The 15,850-nt window shown below is 42.2% G+C and overlaps 1 protein-coding gene across 2 annotated transcripts in view; it reads left to right on the plus strand.

The window, feature by feature from the left end:
• LOC101846570 overlaps window positions 1-13,501 on the plus strand; it is a 17,408-nt gene extending 3,907 nt beyond the window's left edge. Inside the window, exons 2-4 of one of the 2 annotated variants that reach the window (XM_005095319.3) lie at window positions 4,906-4,975; window positions 8,752-9,074; window positions 12,454-13,501. In XM_005095319.3, the coding sequence (XP_005095376.1) occupies window positions 8,982-9,074; window positions 12,454-13,413 (1,053 nt within the window). In that variant the 5' untranslated portion in view covers window positions 4,906-4,975; window positions 8,752-8,981 and the 3' untranslated portion in view covers window positions 13,414-13,501. Of the gene's footprint in view, window positions 1-4,905; window positions 4,976-7,887; window positions 7,981-8,751; window positions 9,075-12,453 lie in introns of those variants that run through there. The other variant, XM_035968965.1, reaches the window with a different exon arrangement.
• Window positions 13,502-15,850: the final 2,349 nt, after the last annotated feature.

Below are 15,850 nucleotides of genomic sequence, written 5' to 3' on the forward strand. Positions count from 1 at the left end.
TAATAATAGTAATAATAATAATAATAATAATAATAATAATATTAATAAATAAAAGTAGCTGTCGACACTTCACACTACATCGCCCATCAGCAAAACATGTGGAGAAAGATCTGAGCCAGACGATGTTTGAAGAGGGCAGACTGGAAAACATCACGGCACTGTAGTGCGTGGCAGTTCATGGGCGACACATCCATTTGAAATAATCAAGAGTCTCTACTTTGATTAGTAGTTGGTCGTAACACTTCGAACCTTGACCAAGAACCAGGCGTTGTCCACTCACTGCAGGATGAAGCCCTCCAACAATGACCTCCACTTTGTTCTATGAGCTGTTCTCCGTATCCAGGTACCCATCCGGGCTCTTGTGTCTTCTAGCCAACTTTTTTCTGGTCTGCCTCTTTACTGTTTTCCTGTTCTTGATCTTCATTCAGTACATTTTTATCTATCTGTTATCATTAAAATTTATGCCACCGACGTGACCAGCCCATTCCCATTTTCAAATGAAACATTTAAAACGGCTTCGTTGTTGTTGTCAGTCTCAGATCTCTATTTCTCTACAGTGATACCAAACTGACATTAGTGCTATCTTGACAACCTATTATAAGGAAACAAGACCGAGACGAAATAAGCGACTGTATGGCACCATCACAACGGAAGGAAAAAAAAGGAAGGAGCTTGGGGGAAATGGGGGAGGGGGCGGTCAAGTATTTTATTAATACTGAGGCCATTTGTACAAGGTCATTTTCGTTATAAAGATTCTTGCTGTCACGATTTGTTTGGACACAACGGGATTTCGGTCTCGGTGTCATTTCGGTCTCGGTGTCATTTCCTGTGTCAGGAGGTACAAAAGCGGGTTCTCTTGACTGATCACTGCTGAAACGTACCTTGGGTTTCTTTTTGTTCTCTATGCTGAAATGGAAAAAATGGGAGGAAAGGGGGCGGGAGAAGGGGCGGATTATGTGACAATCCGGGCGCAATTTGAGTAAAAAGAGTGAGAGCCAGTGTCATAAGTTTACTCGCGAGATCTCTGTGGTTCGGGAACTGCTCACCAATGTTGAAGTATTCTCCTCTGACAAATTATTTCCCTGTCTGGGTCGTGGTGTCTGCGATTTCGCCAACACATGTATATCGATGATTAATTATGTACCTTGGAGGTTTGAGTTCCCTATTTCAGTGTCGATGGAGATTGATTGTCTAAACAAGTAGGCTTACACTATTTGCCATGGCAATGAGAACTTGATACAATCGATGAGGATGGACCCTTGGCCCCTCTCCGTACCCTTTACCCCCCACCCCAACTGTTGTCCCACCTCCTGACAAACACATTTTTATGTCCAGGAGGATTTGGAGGGGGTGGGGGTACAACTCATACTCACGTGCGGAAAGGGCAGGTAGAGCTCTCTGGATTCCCTCATCTGTCTGTTCTTCTGTTCTAATTCTGTGGAGCGTACACAAGTCCTACTTTGCAATTTTGCCAATAGCCTTGGGTTGTTTGATGCAGAATTGTGTGCTCTCCTCGGTCTGCACAAATAGTGGGAATTTGGCAATAGGCCTACTGCTCGCTGGAATCATCGCATGGCTTGGCTTTCGTTGAAATTCCCATGGTATTATTTAATTAATTTTTTAAATTTAAAAAAAAAAATTTTTTTGGGGGGGTTGTTGTTAAAAGAAGGTAGCTATGGCCCTATCAACACAAATGAGATCATTTAGGAGGCGGGTTCGATATTGCCTATCAGGAGTAACCCACGATCAAGACAAATACACCGTCTAAGCAGAAAGGCTGCGATACTCCCTAAATGTCCCCCCACACTGGAATGACCATTCTGCTGTAAGCTGACAAAATGCCTTTTTTTTTGTTCAGAGATGTTTCGAGAAAAAGAGGTTTTTGCTAGCATAATCATGTAAAAATAGAGTCATTCCGAAGTCTAAATTCTAGTTTCAATTTGATTTTTTTTCCTTCCCACACGTAGGCTAACTGATCAGGTTTTCGGTTTAGCATATAAAAAAAAGGTTGGCGCCAAAATGATAAAAAAGCATTTTGTCAGCTTTCAGCGGTGGGGGAGAGGGTGCGGTGGCAGTGCGACTAGTGCGCTCGTCTCCGAAGCGGAAAGTCCGGTTTCAAGCCTCGATTCGGACACGGATTTTTTACGCCCCCTCCTGCCCACCCAGCAGTCATGGGTACCTGGCTTCGAGTCTGGGAAGTAAAGGTGGCGTGGAAAAGAACTGGCCACCCTACCACAATATGCCGAAAGCCCAGGAAGTTGTCTCTCTAACAAGGCAATCCCCAATGTCCGGATCGGATGCGGGAACAACTTTTTACAGTAGCACGGAACGCGAGCCTTTTGTGCTTCCTGGATACACTACAGATGCTATGGTGTTGTGAAAGACAGACCGTATATATTTGTTAGAAGATAACGAGGCAATAGTATCTTCAGTTGGAAGTGAATGTCTGTATTTTGACCGTCATAGCACAGTGATTTGAATGACTTCACACCGGCGTCGATAAACGAAGAACAAACTTGGATGAAAGGGAGCCTCGAACAATGAAAGAAAGAATGAATGAATGAAGAAGAAGAAGATGAAGAAGAAGAAGAAGAAGAAGAAGAAGAAGAAGAAGAAGAAGAAGAAGAAGAAGAAGAAGAAGAAGAAGAAGAAGAAGAAGAAGAAGAAGAAGAAGAAGAAGAAGAAGAAGAGGAGGAGGAGGAGGAGGAGGAGGAGGAGGAGGAGGAGGAGGAGGAGGAGGAGGAGGAGGAGGAGGAGGAGGAGGAGAAGAAGAAGAAGAAGAAGAAGAAGAAGAAGAAGAAGAAGAAGAAGAAGAAAAAGAAGAGAGGTGACAGATGGGAAGAGAGAGAGAGAGAGAGAGAGAGAGAGAGAGAGAGAGAGAGAGAGAGAGAGAGAGACAGAGAGAGAGGGGGGGAAGAGAGAGAGAGAGAAACAGACAGACAGACAGACAGACAGACAGACAGACAGACAGACAGACAGACAGACAGACAGACAGACAGACAGACAGACAGACAGACAGACAGACAGACAGACAGACAGACACACAGATAAAGAAGGGGTTGTAGAAGAGAAAAAGAAAGGGGAAAAGATAAGAATCCTGATATTGTCGAATAAAATACTTTGGTCCAAAGAGAAACTACGAGTCAAGAAATCCGTGACACCAAAGCAGCTTACTCATGACATCTGTCTTTTCTGGAATCTTCTTCGAACATTCGAGTTCTAAAAAAAGGTGAACCCCAGTATTGTACATTTTGTGTACTTGTGATGTGCAGGGACCGCCGTTTTCGCTGGGTGTCAAACTTATTACCACACCGGACAAGAACTATAACCCTGTTTTCCTTAATTCTAGTTCTTTTTCTTGCTGTTGGTAGGTGTTCTTTCCCTTTATTTGTCATGCCCTTTTGAGCTCTATTTTGTTGTTTCATAACTTATGTCGTGTTAGCAACTGTTAGGTTGTGGGTTCGAATCCCGCCAGGGGTATAATTTTATGTCGTTGGGAAAGGCTTTTCACTCGATTTTTCCTCACCTCACCCAGATAGGAATGGGTACCCGGCTATAAAGATCTTGTCAGTGTGTTCAAGTTTCAGCGCATGAAATCTTCAGCTTGCACAATGCTTCATAGAAAGCTGGGAATATTTCTGATTGTTCTAGTGTCTGCTGGGGTTAATAATAGATCTAGCTGTCAAGCGCATAGAGCATACTCTGGAGCGCGGATATGCACTATATAAAAGCAGTTATTATTATTTATCATTTTTGCCTTCCACTGTACATTCCTGCAACCATTAAAATCCTGCAATTATAAATTATCGTCAATAGTTTTACGGGAGGTGATGTCGATCCTGGCCTCTTGAGATTTCGCAGTAGGTGTTAAAAGCTAATTACAATGATTCAAAATTCAAACCATTGATTTATACGATCAGCCGACATAATGTTTATATAGAAAAACAAAAAATAACAGGAATAACAGGAATATATTCCTACTTTCTGTTTTTAGTAGCCCTTTTAATCTATACTTTTGCCTCACATACTGTTAACAATGATAACCTTAACCAAAAAATGAAACCAAAGAATCAAAGAAACCGGCATTCTCCCACTTTGTTGGGCAATTATTATCAGATTTTTTTTTCTTGAACACCTTTTAAGAACATGTCCATTTAGAAAACATATTTATGTGTGCATTCTATTGGAAAAACATCGATCAAAGGCAGCAAAAAAAAATGTAAATTTCCAATTTCCAAGGACATTCAAGCTTTGAAAGTCAGTAAACTTTGGCAGCCATTTTTTCTCTAGTTTTTCATCTGACAACAGGCGACCGCACCTCCTTCAATCGCAAACATCTCGATCAAGCAAAAAGACACACACACACACAACAAGCAACAACAAGTAAAACAAACAAACGAACACCCCCCCACCCACCCCCCCCTCCCCCCCACACACACACCACAACTCCGACAACCTAACATAAACAAGACAAGAACCATGTCAATTCTCAGTAGTGACCGGTCATTTCAATTATTTATTAACTACCCACAAAGAGCCGCATAATGCCAGGAAAACGTAGATTGATCTCACGCATGGCGTTCCTCGAGGGAGAAATGCGGAGGATAATAATATCCTAGCGTGTAACAGAATATCTACGCTACATGCGTGCGGGGGTTGGCGCGGGGTAGTGGAGATTTAAAATAAAAAAGGGGGGGGGGGGCACAACCTAGGTGATGAACTGGACTGAGCAGGGCAGCCAAAAGAGTTTTGGTGAAATTAGATGAAATCACGGTCGGAATGGGCACAATAAATGTTTTAAAGGGCTTGGTGTCATTATCATCAGTTAAGTCTATGCTGCATGCCTCATAGGAAACGAACGTATAATAAAAGCAAGCTTCATACACTGTGCTATTCTTTGTGCAGATCAAGGAGTGAGCAACAGTGGCCACTTTCACTGATGTGTCAAGTCTAGTGCACTCAGTCTAATTTTCACGTGAGTACCGAACGAGGTTTACTGAATGCAGCGTTCTAGGTGGCGATAGTTTTCAATAAATATAGCGGAAATTTTGCAAAATGTATCAGCTTAATCTGTTGAATAGGGGAGGTCGAATGTACAATAATTTTTTTAAAATGTTAATAATAGATAAAGATATAATGTTGTTTTGTTTGTTCAAGGTAGAGAATGGTCATTGGACAGAAAAGAGTAATAATCATAAAGTGTGCGTGTGTGTGGTTGTTTTTGTTGTGGGGTTTTGTTGTTGTTGTTGTTGTTGTTGTTGTTTGTTTGTTTGTTTGTTGGTTGCGGTTTTATTTTTGTTGTTGTTGTTGGGTTTCGTTTTTTGGTGGGGCTACAGCATAGTAGGGAAAATTACCTGAGCACATGCTCTCTTTTTACGAGATGGCATAGATCTGTTATGCTTTCAGGTAATACTCCCGCTTCTATCAAGAATTACAATTATGAGGGTGCCATAGTCTCAGGCCCCCTCTTTAAAGTGAGAACGTTGTTTGAAATTCGTGTTGTTCTGTACCTGGATGACCACTGTTGATGAATTCGATAAGACTTCCAGAAAGCTATGTGAATTCACTTTAAACAATACAATAAAGACACATTTTACTCAAAAACAAGGCACTTTAAGTCTATAACCCCCCCCCCCTTTTTTTGTGCTAAAAAAGCATATAAGGAGAAAAATATCAAATAGTACGGTCAATGTAAAACCGGGATTTCCCGTTCTAATTTATCGTGGAAAAGTGAGTGGCTTGTTAAGCCGAAATAAACCCATAATCCTTCCGAGATGAGTAATTATTGATGTGCCGTCTGAAAGCATTACAGTACGGAGGTCGAACCTTTTAGCGTGGATACAATCGAGTTATGAGAGCACAAGAACACGATTACCAACTATCTGGCTGTTAATTATGTGTTTTTTAATGCAATTGCGGAGAGATATGGTACGGCGCCTCAACCCTTCAGGACGAATCAGGAGACGACTCTACATGATTACCTTGTGATCCCCAACAAAAACTAAAATGTCAAACTTTCTTTTCCAGTTCCCTGATTTGCACGTTGAGCGCAACTAGGTGTTTTTGCTCTTTTTGCAACTGCATTATTTTGCTGTGGCATTTTTATGCGTTTTATGTCATTGTTGCGTAAATGCTGTGAAGAAGAAGCAAAGGTGAGATCACCAAAGAAAGCCTTTATGGATGATGTGACCCTACTGACAAGAGATGAAGACACAATGCAAAGTGTGTTGAATCGGCTCGATAAGCTTATCACATGGCCAGGATGAAGTTTAAAGCTAAAAAAATCTAGAAGCCTGACTATTCACAAAGGAAAACAGAAGCAACTGAAGTTCACAATGGCAGGGGAGCAAATGCCCTCAGTAAAAGAAAAACCTATGAAAAGTTTGGGTCGGTGGTACTCAGGAACTCTGTCTGATAGGAGTCAAGGCGTGAAAATCATGAAGCAGGCTGAAAATGGGCTGAAAGCAATTGACCGGACAAAGCTTCCAGGAAAGCATAAGATATGGTGTCTACAGTTTGCCCTCTACCCTGACAATGTATGAAGTTGCTCTGTCAAGAGTTGAGATGATCGAAAGAAAGTTTAACAGCTACATCAGGAAGTGGCTGGGGCTACCCCGTACCATTAACACGTCATCCCTGTACAGACATAGAGGTGCGCTTCAACTACCTCTCACGTCAATCGTGGAGATCTACAAAGCAGGCAAGATTAGAACCGTTTTGACGTTGAGAGAATCAAGGGATAAGGAGATCAGTGGAAAACTTCCAGATGTCAAAACAGCCAGAAAGTGGAAGGCAAAAGTTGCAGCTGACGAGATCATCTCTGCATTGGAGCATGGCGACATTGTCGGTCCAGCGCAACCTGACAGATTAGGGCTAGTTAACGGCGACTTTAGACCTTTCAGGAAAATGTCTCAGCGAGACAGACGAAAAGCTGCAACAAGACATATGCAAAAGATGGAGGCAGAGAGGCGAGAAATTCATCTCATCCAGTGTAGCCAGCAAGGACAAATGACCAGACGGGAAGAGCATGTAGTGGAAAGAAAAGTCGGGTGGAGTGACATCTGGAAGTGGAATACATCAAGGCTAAGCTTTCTTCCCCGGTCTACGTATGATGTTCTGCCTTCACCGGTGAACCTTGTCAGATGGAAGGTACAGGAGGACAACAAGTGTAGATGCGGTAAGCTAGGAACCATGAAGCCTATTTTGTCAAACTGCAACCTGGCTCTTAACAGATACACCTGGAGGCACAATGAGGTGCTGAAAGTGCTCACGACAATGGCGACAAAACAGGTGGAAGAAAAAAAATATGCCCCCAAGATACAGAAGCATGGACTTACCAAGATTGCGTTCGTTCCGCAAGGAAGCAAGGTTATCAAAAGAAAGAAAGCGAACGAAGCTATGGAAGACCAGAGCGGAGGCACATGGGAGGTAGCTGCTGACTTAAAGGGCTTTGAGAGATTCTTCCCCATTCCAACTACGAAAAAGGCAGACATTGTGTTATGGGAGGAAAAAGACAAAGAGGTGCACTTGGTAGAGCTCACGGTGCCCCACGAGGACAATATCTATACCGCTCATGAGCGGAAAGGAAACCGTTACGAGGCACTCGTCGAACAATGTGAGGAGGCAGGATGGAAGGCAACCCGTTTTCCGGTAGAGGTAGGATGCAGAGGTTTTGTAGCAACAAGCGCCCGTAATGAGAGTGGCAGGACTTTCTGCAAAGAAAAGCAACGAACTCACAAACTCCCTTCAGGAGACAGCAGAGAAAGCCAGTCACTGGATCTGGTTGAAGCGAGAGGACCCAGGCTGGAATGAATCCTAAAGTTGGCAGCAGAGGAAAACAGTCGAACTAACATGGAGACCTCACATCGGTGAGGGGGCTCGGTGCGTCAGAAAAGCTGTAGAGAGGAAAAGCCCGAAACCCACGACGCATTTTCTCCTGATGATCCCCATGCTAGAGTCCGGGATACGGAGCGTTCGACTGTGAGCAGTGCATACAGCTGTTTAGACTACGTTAAAGAAGATTTTAAAAAACATCGAGTGAACGGTCTTCCCCTAACACTGAGATTAAACACTTTCAATAATACGTTTTCGTCTGGTTGCTTCCCCTTATACGCTCGTTCTCTAAGACTGACTGTAAATGAGTTAAATCTCCATGGACGCACTTTTGACCATTTAGGAGGTGGGTGATTCGACTATTCCTATGAGGGCCAACCCGGACTTACTGGGATCCGAACCCCAACAGACTGACGGAGATAACGTCCCCACTCGGTAATCGAACCCACCTCTTACACGTGCAACGGCTAATTAAGAGCGAGACAATCATACCACAAACCCGTGTGTCCCCTAGTACGATTACTTAATTCCTGGCAAACATTGGAAAGTTTCTTTTACAGCTCTGCTTTCAAAATTGGACAGTCTATCATCTTGATACAACCACCGAAAGTTGTTGGTGAAAAGGATGTCTTAAATGTAACATGATCAGACGTACACTTGTTCTCAGTATAACGTACTAGATCTAGTACTACACAACGCTTGTAGAGATGAGCGACCGGGAACCCCCCCCCCCCCCCCCACCGAAAAAAATAAAGACGCGGATATATTATTATTATTCCCTTGAAGTGGCTCTATACAGGACTTCAAACTATTTTACCCCTCATTTGAATCTACCGGTAAAGTATCACTTTTTTTGTTTTTCCACTCAAGCCTCCCTGGGCGTCACGGATTGTACATATCTTTTATTTCTATTTGCAGGTTTCAAGAAAACCGTTACATTCTTCTTGTCCTCACTCCAGGAAATTGCATTAAAAACTTTCGTCAAACCGAATATGATACTGAGCCAAGTATCCAGAGCCCAAAATCTGTTGAACCAACAGCAGCTGCAACAACAACAGCAGCAGCAACAACAGCAGCAGCAACAACAGCAGCAGCAGCAGGAGAACTAGTTTCTTTCGGGACAGAGAGAAGTGGTCAGTTGGCTCAAGATGGTCAAATTAGCGGACCCTCTGGTGCGCTGCTGTGATCTGACGCACGGTGTGCCGGCTGCTGTCTTCTGTATACTGCTCTTTATGCTTCAGGTGACCTAGGAGTCTTTAAAGACCTTTCATTTATTTCTGTCATTGTTTAGTACATCATCTTACTTTTCTTTTTTTTTTTACCTCAGTAATATATTGAAAGCCAATTCGATTTTTGGTTTATTATGATTTTTTTCCCTTTTTCATTATACCACATTAATTATTTACTAAGTTGTTGTTGTTGTTTTTTATTACACTATTCATTTTTTTTCATTTCGTTTATATTCATTAGGCCAGGGCAAGATCGACTCTGGGATCGATTCTTTCGAGTCCAAACGAGGACTCAAAGAATCGATCTTGTTCTCAGACTCTAAGGTTCGAGTCCGCCCAGGGTCGACGCCTCCCGTCTCCTTTTTTTAAGCCTGATTCCTAGCCTAGACTCCGAGAATCGAGGCAAGAATCTAAATCTTTACCTCACTATTGCAGTCCTGTCATGGGATAGGCCTAGGGCTGTCCCACCTCACAGTCGAGTTTTTTGCTTCAAAACAGACACCGCACCAAGACAGGACTGATCCGGCGCATAAGGCGGCTTCTTTGATGTTGGCCTAGGCGGAGTTAAAAATGCATTCCAAAAATTTCTTAAATATTGGTCAAATTTAAGAAATAATACGATTTTCGTGATCAGCGACCCAAACTTAGCAAAATTTACGCGAGGAACCCAATTTTATGCTCGATTACCAAGTTAAATTAATTTGTGTGAGTTTTGTTTACTTATGTTGTTTTTTTTTCACTATTTGAATTTGGCGTGCACTAGGCCTTGATACATGTAGATTCAAGACTGTGTCTTCAAGGTGGATGAATCGAGGTTGCATGTGCCTGTGCTCTGTTGCTTCGTATTAGAAAAAAGAGAAAGAGAAAACAGTATTAGATCATCCTGTCCCACCGATGTTGTAGCAATTCACAACTGCTCGGGACTCAATGCAACAAAAATGTCACGTCCCAATAATAGCCTAGGTGCGGTACTGCTACTTTGAATGTTGTTGCCTCACCCACGCCCATCCCAAATTAAATCGTTCACTTCCCTTTTCTCTTTCTTTTGTCTTGAACATTGAACGCTTGCTTTTGAATTTCACTGCACTTTCATCTTCACTGTACACGTATTCTTTTGTAAATCTTATTGTGTGTTTTGAGTTGACATCAATGAGTCATCATGTCTGGACGTCGATCTTTAGCTTGGGACTTTTTTTATAAGCTCGAAAACACAGTACTGTTGTTTGTATGATTTGTAATGTTTTGGCATACAATAACACAACGTCGGCAATAACAAAACATTTGTCATCAAAGCATGCTTTGACGTATCAGGAAGCAATGGGTGCAAGAGAGAAGGAACCTGTGTCCCACGCATTGGCAAGAGTGATAGAAGGGAGGCAACACACACACACACACACTACACACACGCATACACACACACACACACACACACACACACACACACACACACACACACACACACCCCACACACACACACGCAAACACACACGACACACACACGCAAACACACACGACACACACACACACACACACACACCCCCCACACACACACACAAACACACACGACACACACACGCAAACACACACGACACACACACACACACACACACACACACACACACACACACACACACACACACACAAATGCGTGAAAGCCAACTGTCTTGGCACGCACGCAGGCTTAACTTCTGTCAAACTCGAGAATCGAGGTCTCGATCTTAAGAGCTATTTTTAGCAGTGTTCAAGACTCGAGGTCTCGATCTTAAGAGCTATTTTTAGCAGTGTTCAAGACTCGAGGTCTCGATCTTAAGAGCTATTTTTAGCAGGGTTCAAGTCATGGCCTCTAGGCCTAAAGAGCCCACTTGAAGCATCTTCCAAACTCGAAAATCGGACTCGATTCCTCGATCCTTTTTCAGTTTTAGGATCGAGGCCTCGAGTCTTTTTGCCGTCGATCTTGCCCTGGCCTAATATTCATGTTATCAAAGTGTAATTATTCTGTTTCACTATACAAGTTATGTATGTCTACTTTTATTCGCTATTTCATTCTTTTTGGAAATTATTGCCTTCCTGCGTATGTCCCTTAAAGATTACGTTTTGTTATTCCTACAAGCGATTTTATTTGCGAGCTCAATCTTCTTTATATCCATTTAAAGAAAATAGAATTCAAAAACAAAATACACGCTTTATAAACATGCTGCTTCCCAACCATCTGAAAGACATGGTTCCAATCTACAGGGGAAATGCACTATTTAAGCTCAGAGAAGTTAAAACCATTTACTAGGGAGAATTCAAATTACATGTATTATGATGCAATTAGACGAATAAGAATTTCTGTTTGGTAACTTGCTCTACGCGTCTCCAGTTTAGGCTCTTTGAAAAATCAAAATCAGTCACAAGATTGCTGCTCATAAATGAAGTAACTAAAGGAAACAGAGCGAGAAAAAGAAAAGACACGACAAACGTTTTAGGTTCTTATCGTTTTACGTTCTCATCAGGTGACCAAACGACTGATCATAATAGTTTGTCCTTCAATGTCTGACGATGGCCAATGCATCTGTGAGAGGATAATATTTCTTAAGAGAAACAGAAGAAATACATAAGAATTAAGATGACTTTTGGCTTCTGCTGTCACAATTGAGACCTCTGACAAAGAAGTGTTTGCCATACTTTGAGCATTTAAAAGCTTCATTTCTACTCGTAAATGTACGCAGCTTACGGGCGTCTCTCTGGGCTTCAGCATTGTTATTTCGAGCAGCATCATTTAATTGCCAACATGTGCCTTTTTAATCAGTTTTTCCTGGTCTCAGAGAGAAAAGGCTCATTTACAATAAAGTACTACGTATTTTTCAGAGATCATCGATGTCTTATCTCGGGAAAAAACGGGGACATTGTTTTAAAAAAAAATTAAACAAAAGACGGCTTGTGTGTTTGTGTGGGCAGCCTAGGTTCGATATCGTTAATGGATAATGCATTTTTGTAGTGTTTTAATGTCTCATTATCCCGTTCCATTTTGGGCTGTCTATCGAACATTATTGTACTGAAGGTAAAAACATCATTCAAGCCAAATGGACTTGAGTGACTCACAAGTCTCATTTTATTTTCAAAGGGCGCAAATTCCATGTCAATCTGAATATCTGCATGATTGACACAGTTCTCACCCCAATGGACAGTATTCAGATCATTTGGGAGGCGGGCTGGTTCGACTTTGCCCACCAACGCCAACATGGGCTGAATGTGATGCAGATATAAAGTTGTTATTAGACAGTGATCCTCGATAAAAATAAACTTCCACCTCAGGGAAGTAAACTCACGTCTTATCCCAGCTCGGCGAAAAGCCTAATCGTTACACAACAGACGTCACCTATACTGATATTCAAATTTTTACTTTCAGGCAGCTGTTATGGACTACTACCTGATTTATCATCTAAATAGTTTTCATCTGTTGTGGACTGCGGCTGACCTCCTGAACTTAGTCTTGCTCATCGCTTGCGTCTACCTGTCAAACGTTTCCCTGGAGAGGCAGAAAGTGGACGAGCACGCCACTTACTTCAGCATCGCCTGGGTGTCGTGGCTGCTCATCAACGGTGTGTTATCTGCGAAAACTATCGTGATTTTCGTGGCGACGGGCGACGAGATCGAGGAGGAGGAGCCTACGTTTTTTGGCCCCAACACCATGAAGACGACGATAGCGTTGAGCAGTTGCATCTTCTTGTTGCTGCTCACAACACAGCATGATGCCCCCCTCGGGAGTGACCGGCGCCGGTACATCGAAGAGCTCACTGGGACGGTTGTGTTTGATCTCCTGGACACTGTGGATATTCTGGAGATTCTTTTCGACAAGGAGACTGTATACATCATGTGGCAGGGGCTCGAAGAAGGCGTTTTTGTTGTGGCAGCATTTAATTTGATCATTCCTGCCCTTCCTCTTTTTACTCTCAGTTGGACAAAATTCGGGAGAGATAAACTCAGGAAGAAAATGGTTTATATTCACCGACTTCTAGTGGTTTTAATGGTTAACGTTCCGAATCTACTGGTGAGAATGATTCTGTGGCATGGCTTCAGTGTTGGAATCACTGCTTTCAGTCTGAAAAACGTAATTCTTATTTCTCTGACTCTTTACGAGTTTTATGAGCACAAGAAAGAAAAGTTCCACTTGCATAAAAGAAAAGATTTACACATGGCCGAGTTGGGGGGCAAAGGTCACGCAAACAAAGGATTTGGCGATGGTAAGACTCAACGCCACAAAGGGAACGAGGCGGGGAATATCTGGGGGGTTGCTGAAGAAAATAAGTCTGTAGATGAAACAGATGAGAGTTTTGCCATTGAGAGTAGAGTAATTGATTTCATTTGAGTAAGAATACATATCGTAAAACTTGGAAGTTATACATGCTTTTGGGAAAATGGTTTACACAATAGAGGATGAACCAATAATATAAAAACTAAGGCTTGAGTCTACAAACGATGTGTATGGGGCTTTCTAGTGTAAAAAGTCAGACCTCTCTTGTCCAAATCTCCCAAAATCTTGGAGCTTGTTCAACTACGCTTCGTTGGTTGATGCGAAGGCTTGACTTGCTCAAAGTATTGACAGACTTTTGAAATTCATGATTACGCTTACGTGAAGTATGAAGTGACATTTATCACAACATATGTGTACGTTATAAGGCAAGTGTATCTACGTAAGAGACTTTCTGCAAATAAACCAATGCCATATAACAGAGCGGCCAGACCAGGCGCACTGTCAAAAGACACAAACAGGTATATCTGACTGACGCATGTGCAACAACTTAATTGGGGGGGGGGGGGGTGCCCATTGGGGGATCGGGTCGGGTTGAGACAGTTTACTAGCCAGATTGAGGGCGCAAAGCGGCTATCGTGGCTCAAGCAGATAGCACCCGACTCGTCGCCTCAAAGACTAACGCGTTTGTTTTCAGGCGACGAGTGAAGCGATTGGACCAGACCTGACCCGACCCGATCCCATCTGCAATGGGCACCCGGTATTAGGGGCCACGCGGTTTAATTATCCATCGTATAATACGACGCGAGAAATTGCTTATGGGCTAATGAACTAGGGCAGATTTGTTTACCCCGCACACAGAAGCGTTCTCATAACAACGTCCAAGGAGTGGATATAATACTTACAAGTCTCCTGTCGCCACGCTTCTTCAAAACCTACCTCACCCTTCCCCTCCTAGCACCAATGCAGAGACAGCATCCTGAGGCCCCCACACTAGGAACATTTCCGCTCGTTGCACACGAATGCAAATGTGCAAATGAGGCACTTTTCGCCCGTTCGTCTCTCGTCTCTGCCAAGTGACATAGCACTACTTCGCAACCGAGCGACAAGTGGAAATTTTCCAAGGGTGTGCCCGGCCAAACGTGTAAATTTGACATCTTACAGTATATAGAACAAAACATTTTTAAAAGAATATTTATGGTAACCTTTTTTTAAAAAAAGTTTTACGTTCTATTTGATGTCTTTTTGGAAAGAGGGGGTGGAGGCAGTCTGTGGATTTTGAAAGGAGGGTTACAACTGATTTTTGCAAGATGAAACTCTAATGGGTTTCTGGTCGACACTAAACTGGAATAAACAGAAGATGTTGTAAGTGGGAGAAAAAAATATGCCACTACTGTGCAAGAGAGTTCAAGATGTGAGACACTGAAGAAAAGTGATGGAAACGTGCATGGTTCTTCGTATGCCCGTGACAATAGTAGACTTCGCCAGTCAGATAACAGACATTTGTCCTGGTCATGCGCAACACTACCGTACATAATGTAGACCTTTTTTTATCAATACGTTTATGTTGTAAAATATTCTAGAGTAGTTAAGTTTGCAGGATACGATTTACGATTTTTTTTAAACATATAGTTTGAAATAATTATTGCTATCTATTTTCCTTCTTCATACATTTATTTCCTTCATTCAGCAATACAAAGTTTATAGCTCTCACACCCTGCACACATTGTTAGCCCACTTTGATCTACTCACAAAAATAGGTTACCAATAACGTTCTTATTTACAGCTTATAAACCGGTGTCTGTGGTGTAGCGGTTATGCACTTCGCTGTCCCAATCATGATCGACCTGTGTTCCCGAGGGAGATAATTTATAAAGTATATCGGTTGTTCTGCATACAAGGATGTTGTTTCCCTCTCAACCTGAGCCTGCCTCCTTAATAATCTAAATTGTGTCAATGAGGAGCGCAAAAACACCTTCAAGAAAACAAACATTCCAGAAACATAATTATTTTCACCACTTTCAGCTTTGTCCTTTTTGTTTTTGGAGTAGTACACTCTTGACTACTGTATTCTTAAAGCGTTTTCTCATTTTGGGCCCGTATTTTTTTTCATTGTTCATGGAAAATAAGAGGAGGGGGGGGGGGGAGAACTTTTAAAGAAATTGAAAGTCGCACTATGACGTATTCCGATTTCAAAAGGTTTAAAAAACTGTTGGGGTTTTGTTTTGTTTTTTGTCTGAGGATTTCAAGATTGACTGACATCATGGCCATAAAGTTGAAGGTTATTTCGACAACGAGCATTCTCTGCACTCCATAATAGTTCGAGAACTATGTTCCATATCGCTATCACATGACATGATATTGTTTACCATCAGACCTTTCTGGTTACTACCTCAAACTGATAATCTCTATAATCTTGCTTCCCACCATTATGTTCAACTTACTCAATATTGAATAATATAAGAACATTTACTCAATTACAATGACTATTGCATCATCATCATCATCATCATCATCATCATCATCATCATCATCATCATCATCATCATCATCA

Source organism: Aplysia californica, unplaced genomic scaffold (assembly GCF_000002075.1).
Source record: "Aplysia californica isolate F4 #8 unplaced genomic scaffold, AplCal3.0 scaffold00100, whole genome shotgun sequence".
In the NCBI taxonomy this organism is placed as follows: domain Eukaryota; kingdom Metazoa; phylum Mollusca; class Gastropoda; order Aplysiida; family Aplysiidae; genus Aplysia; species Aplysia californica.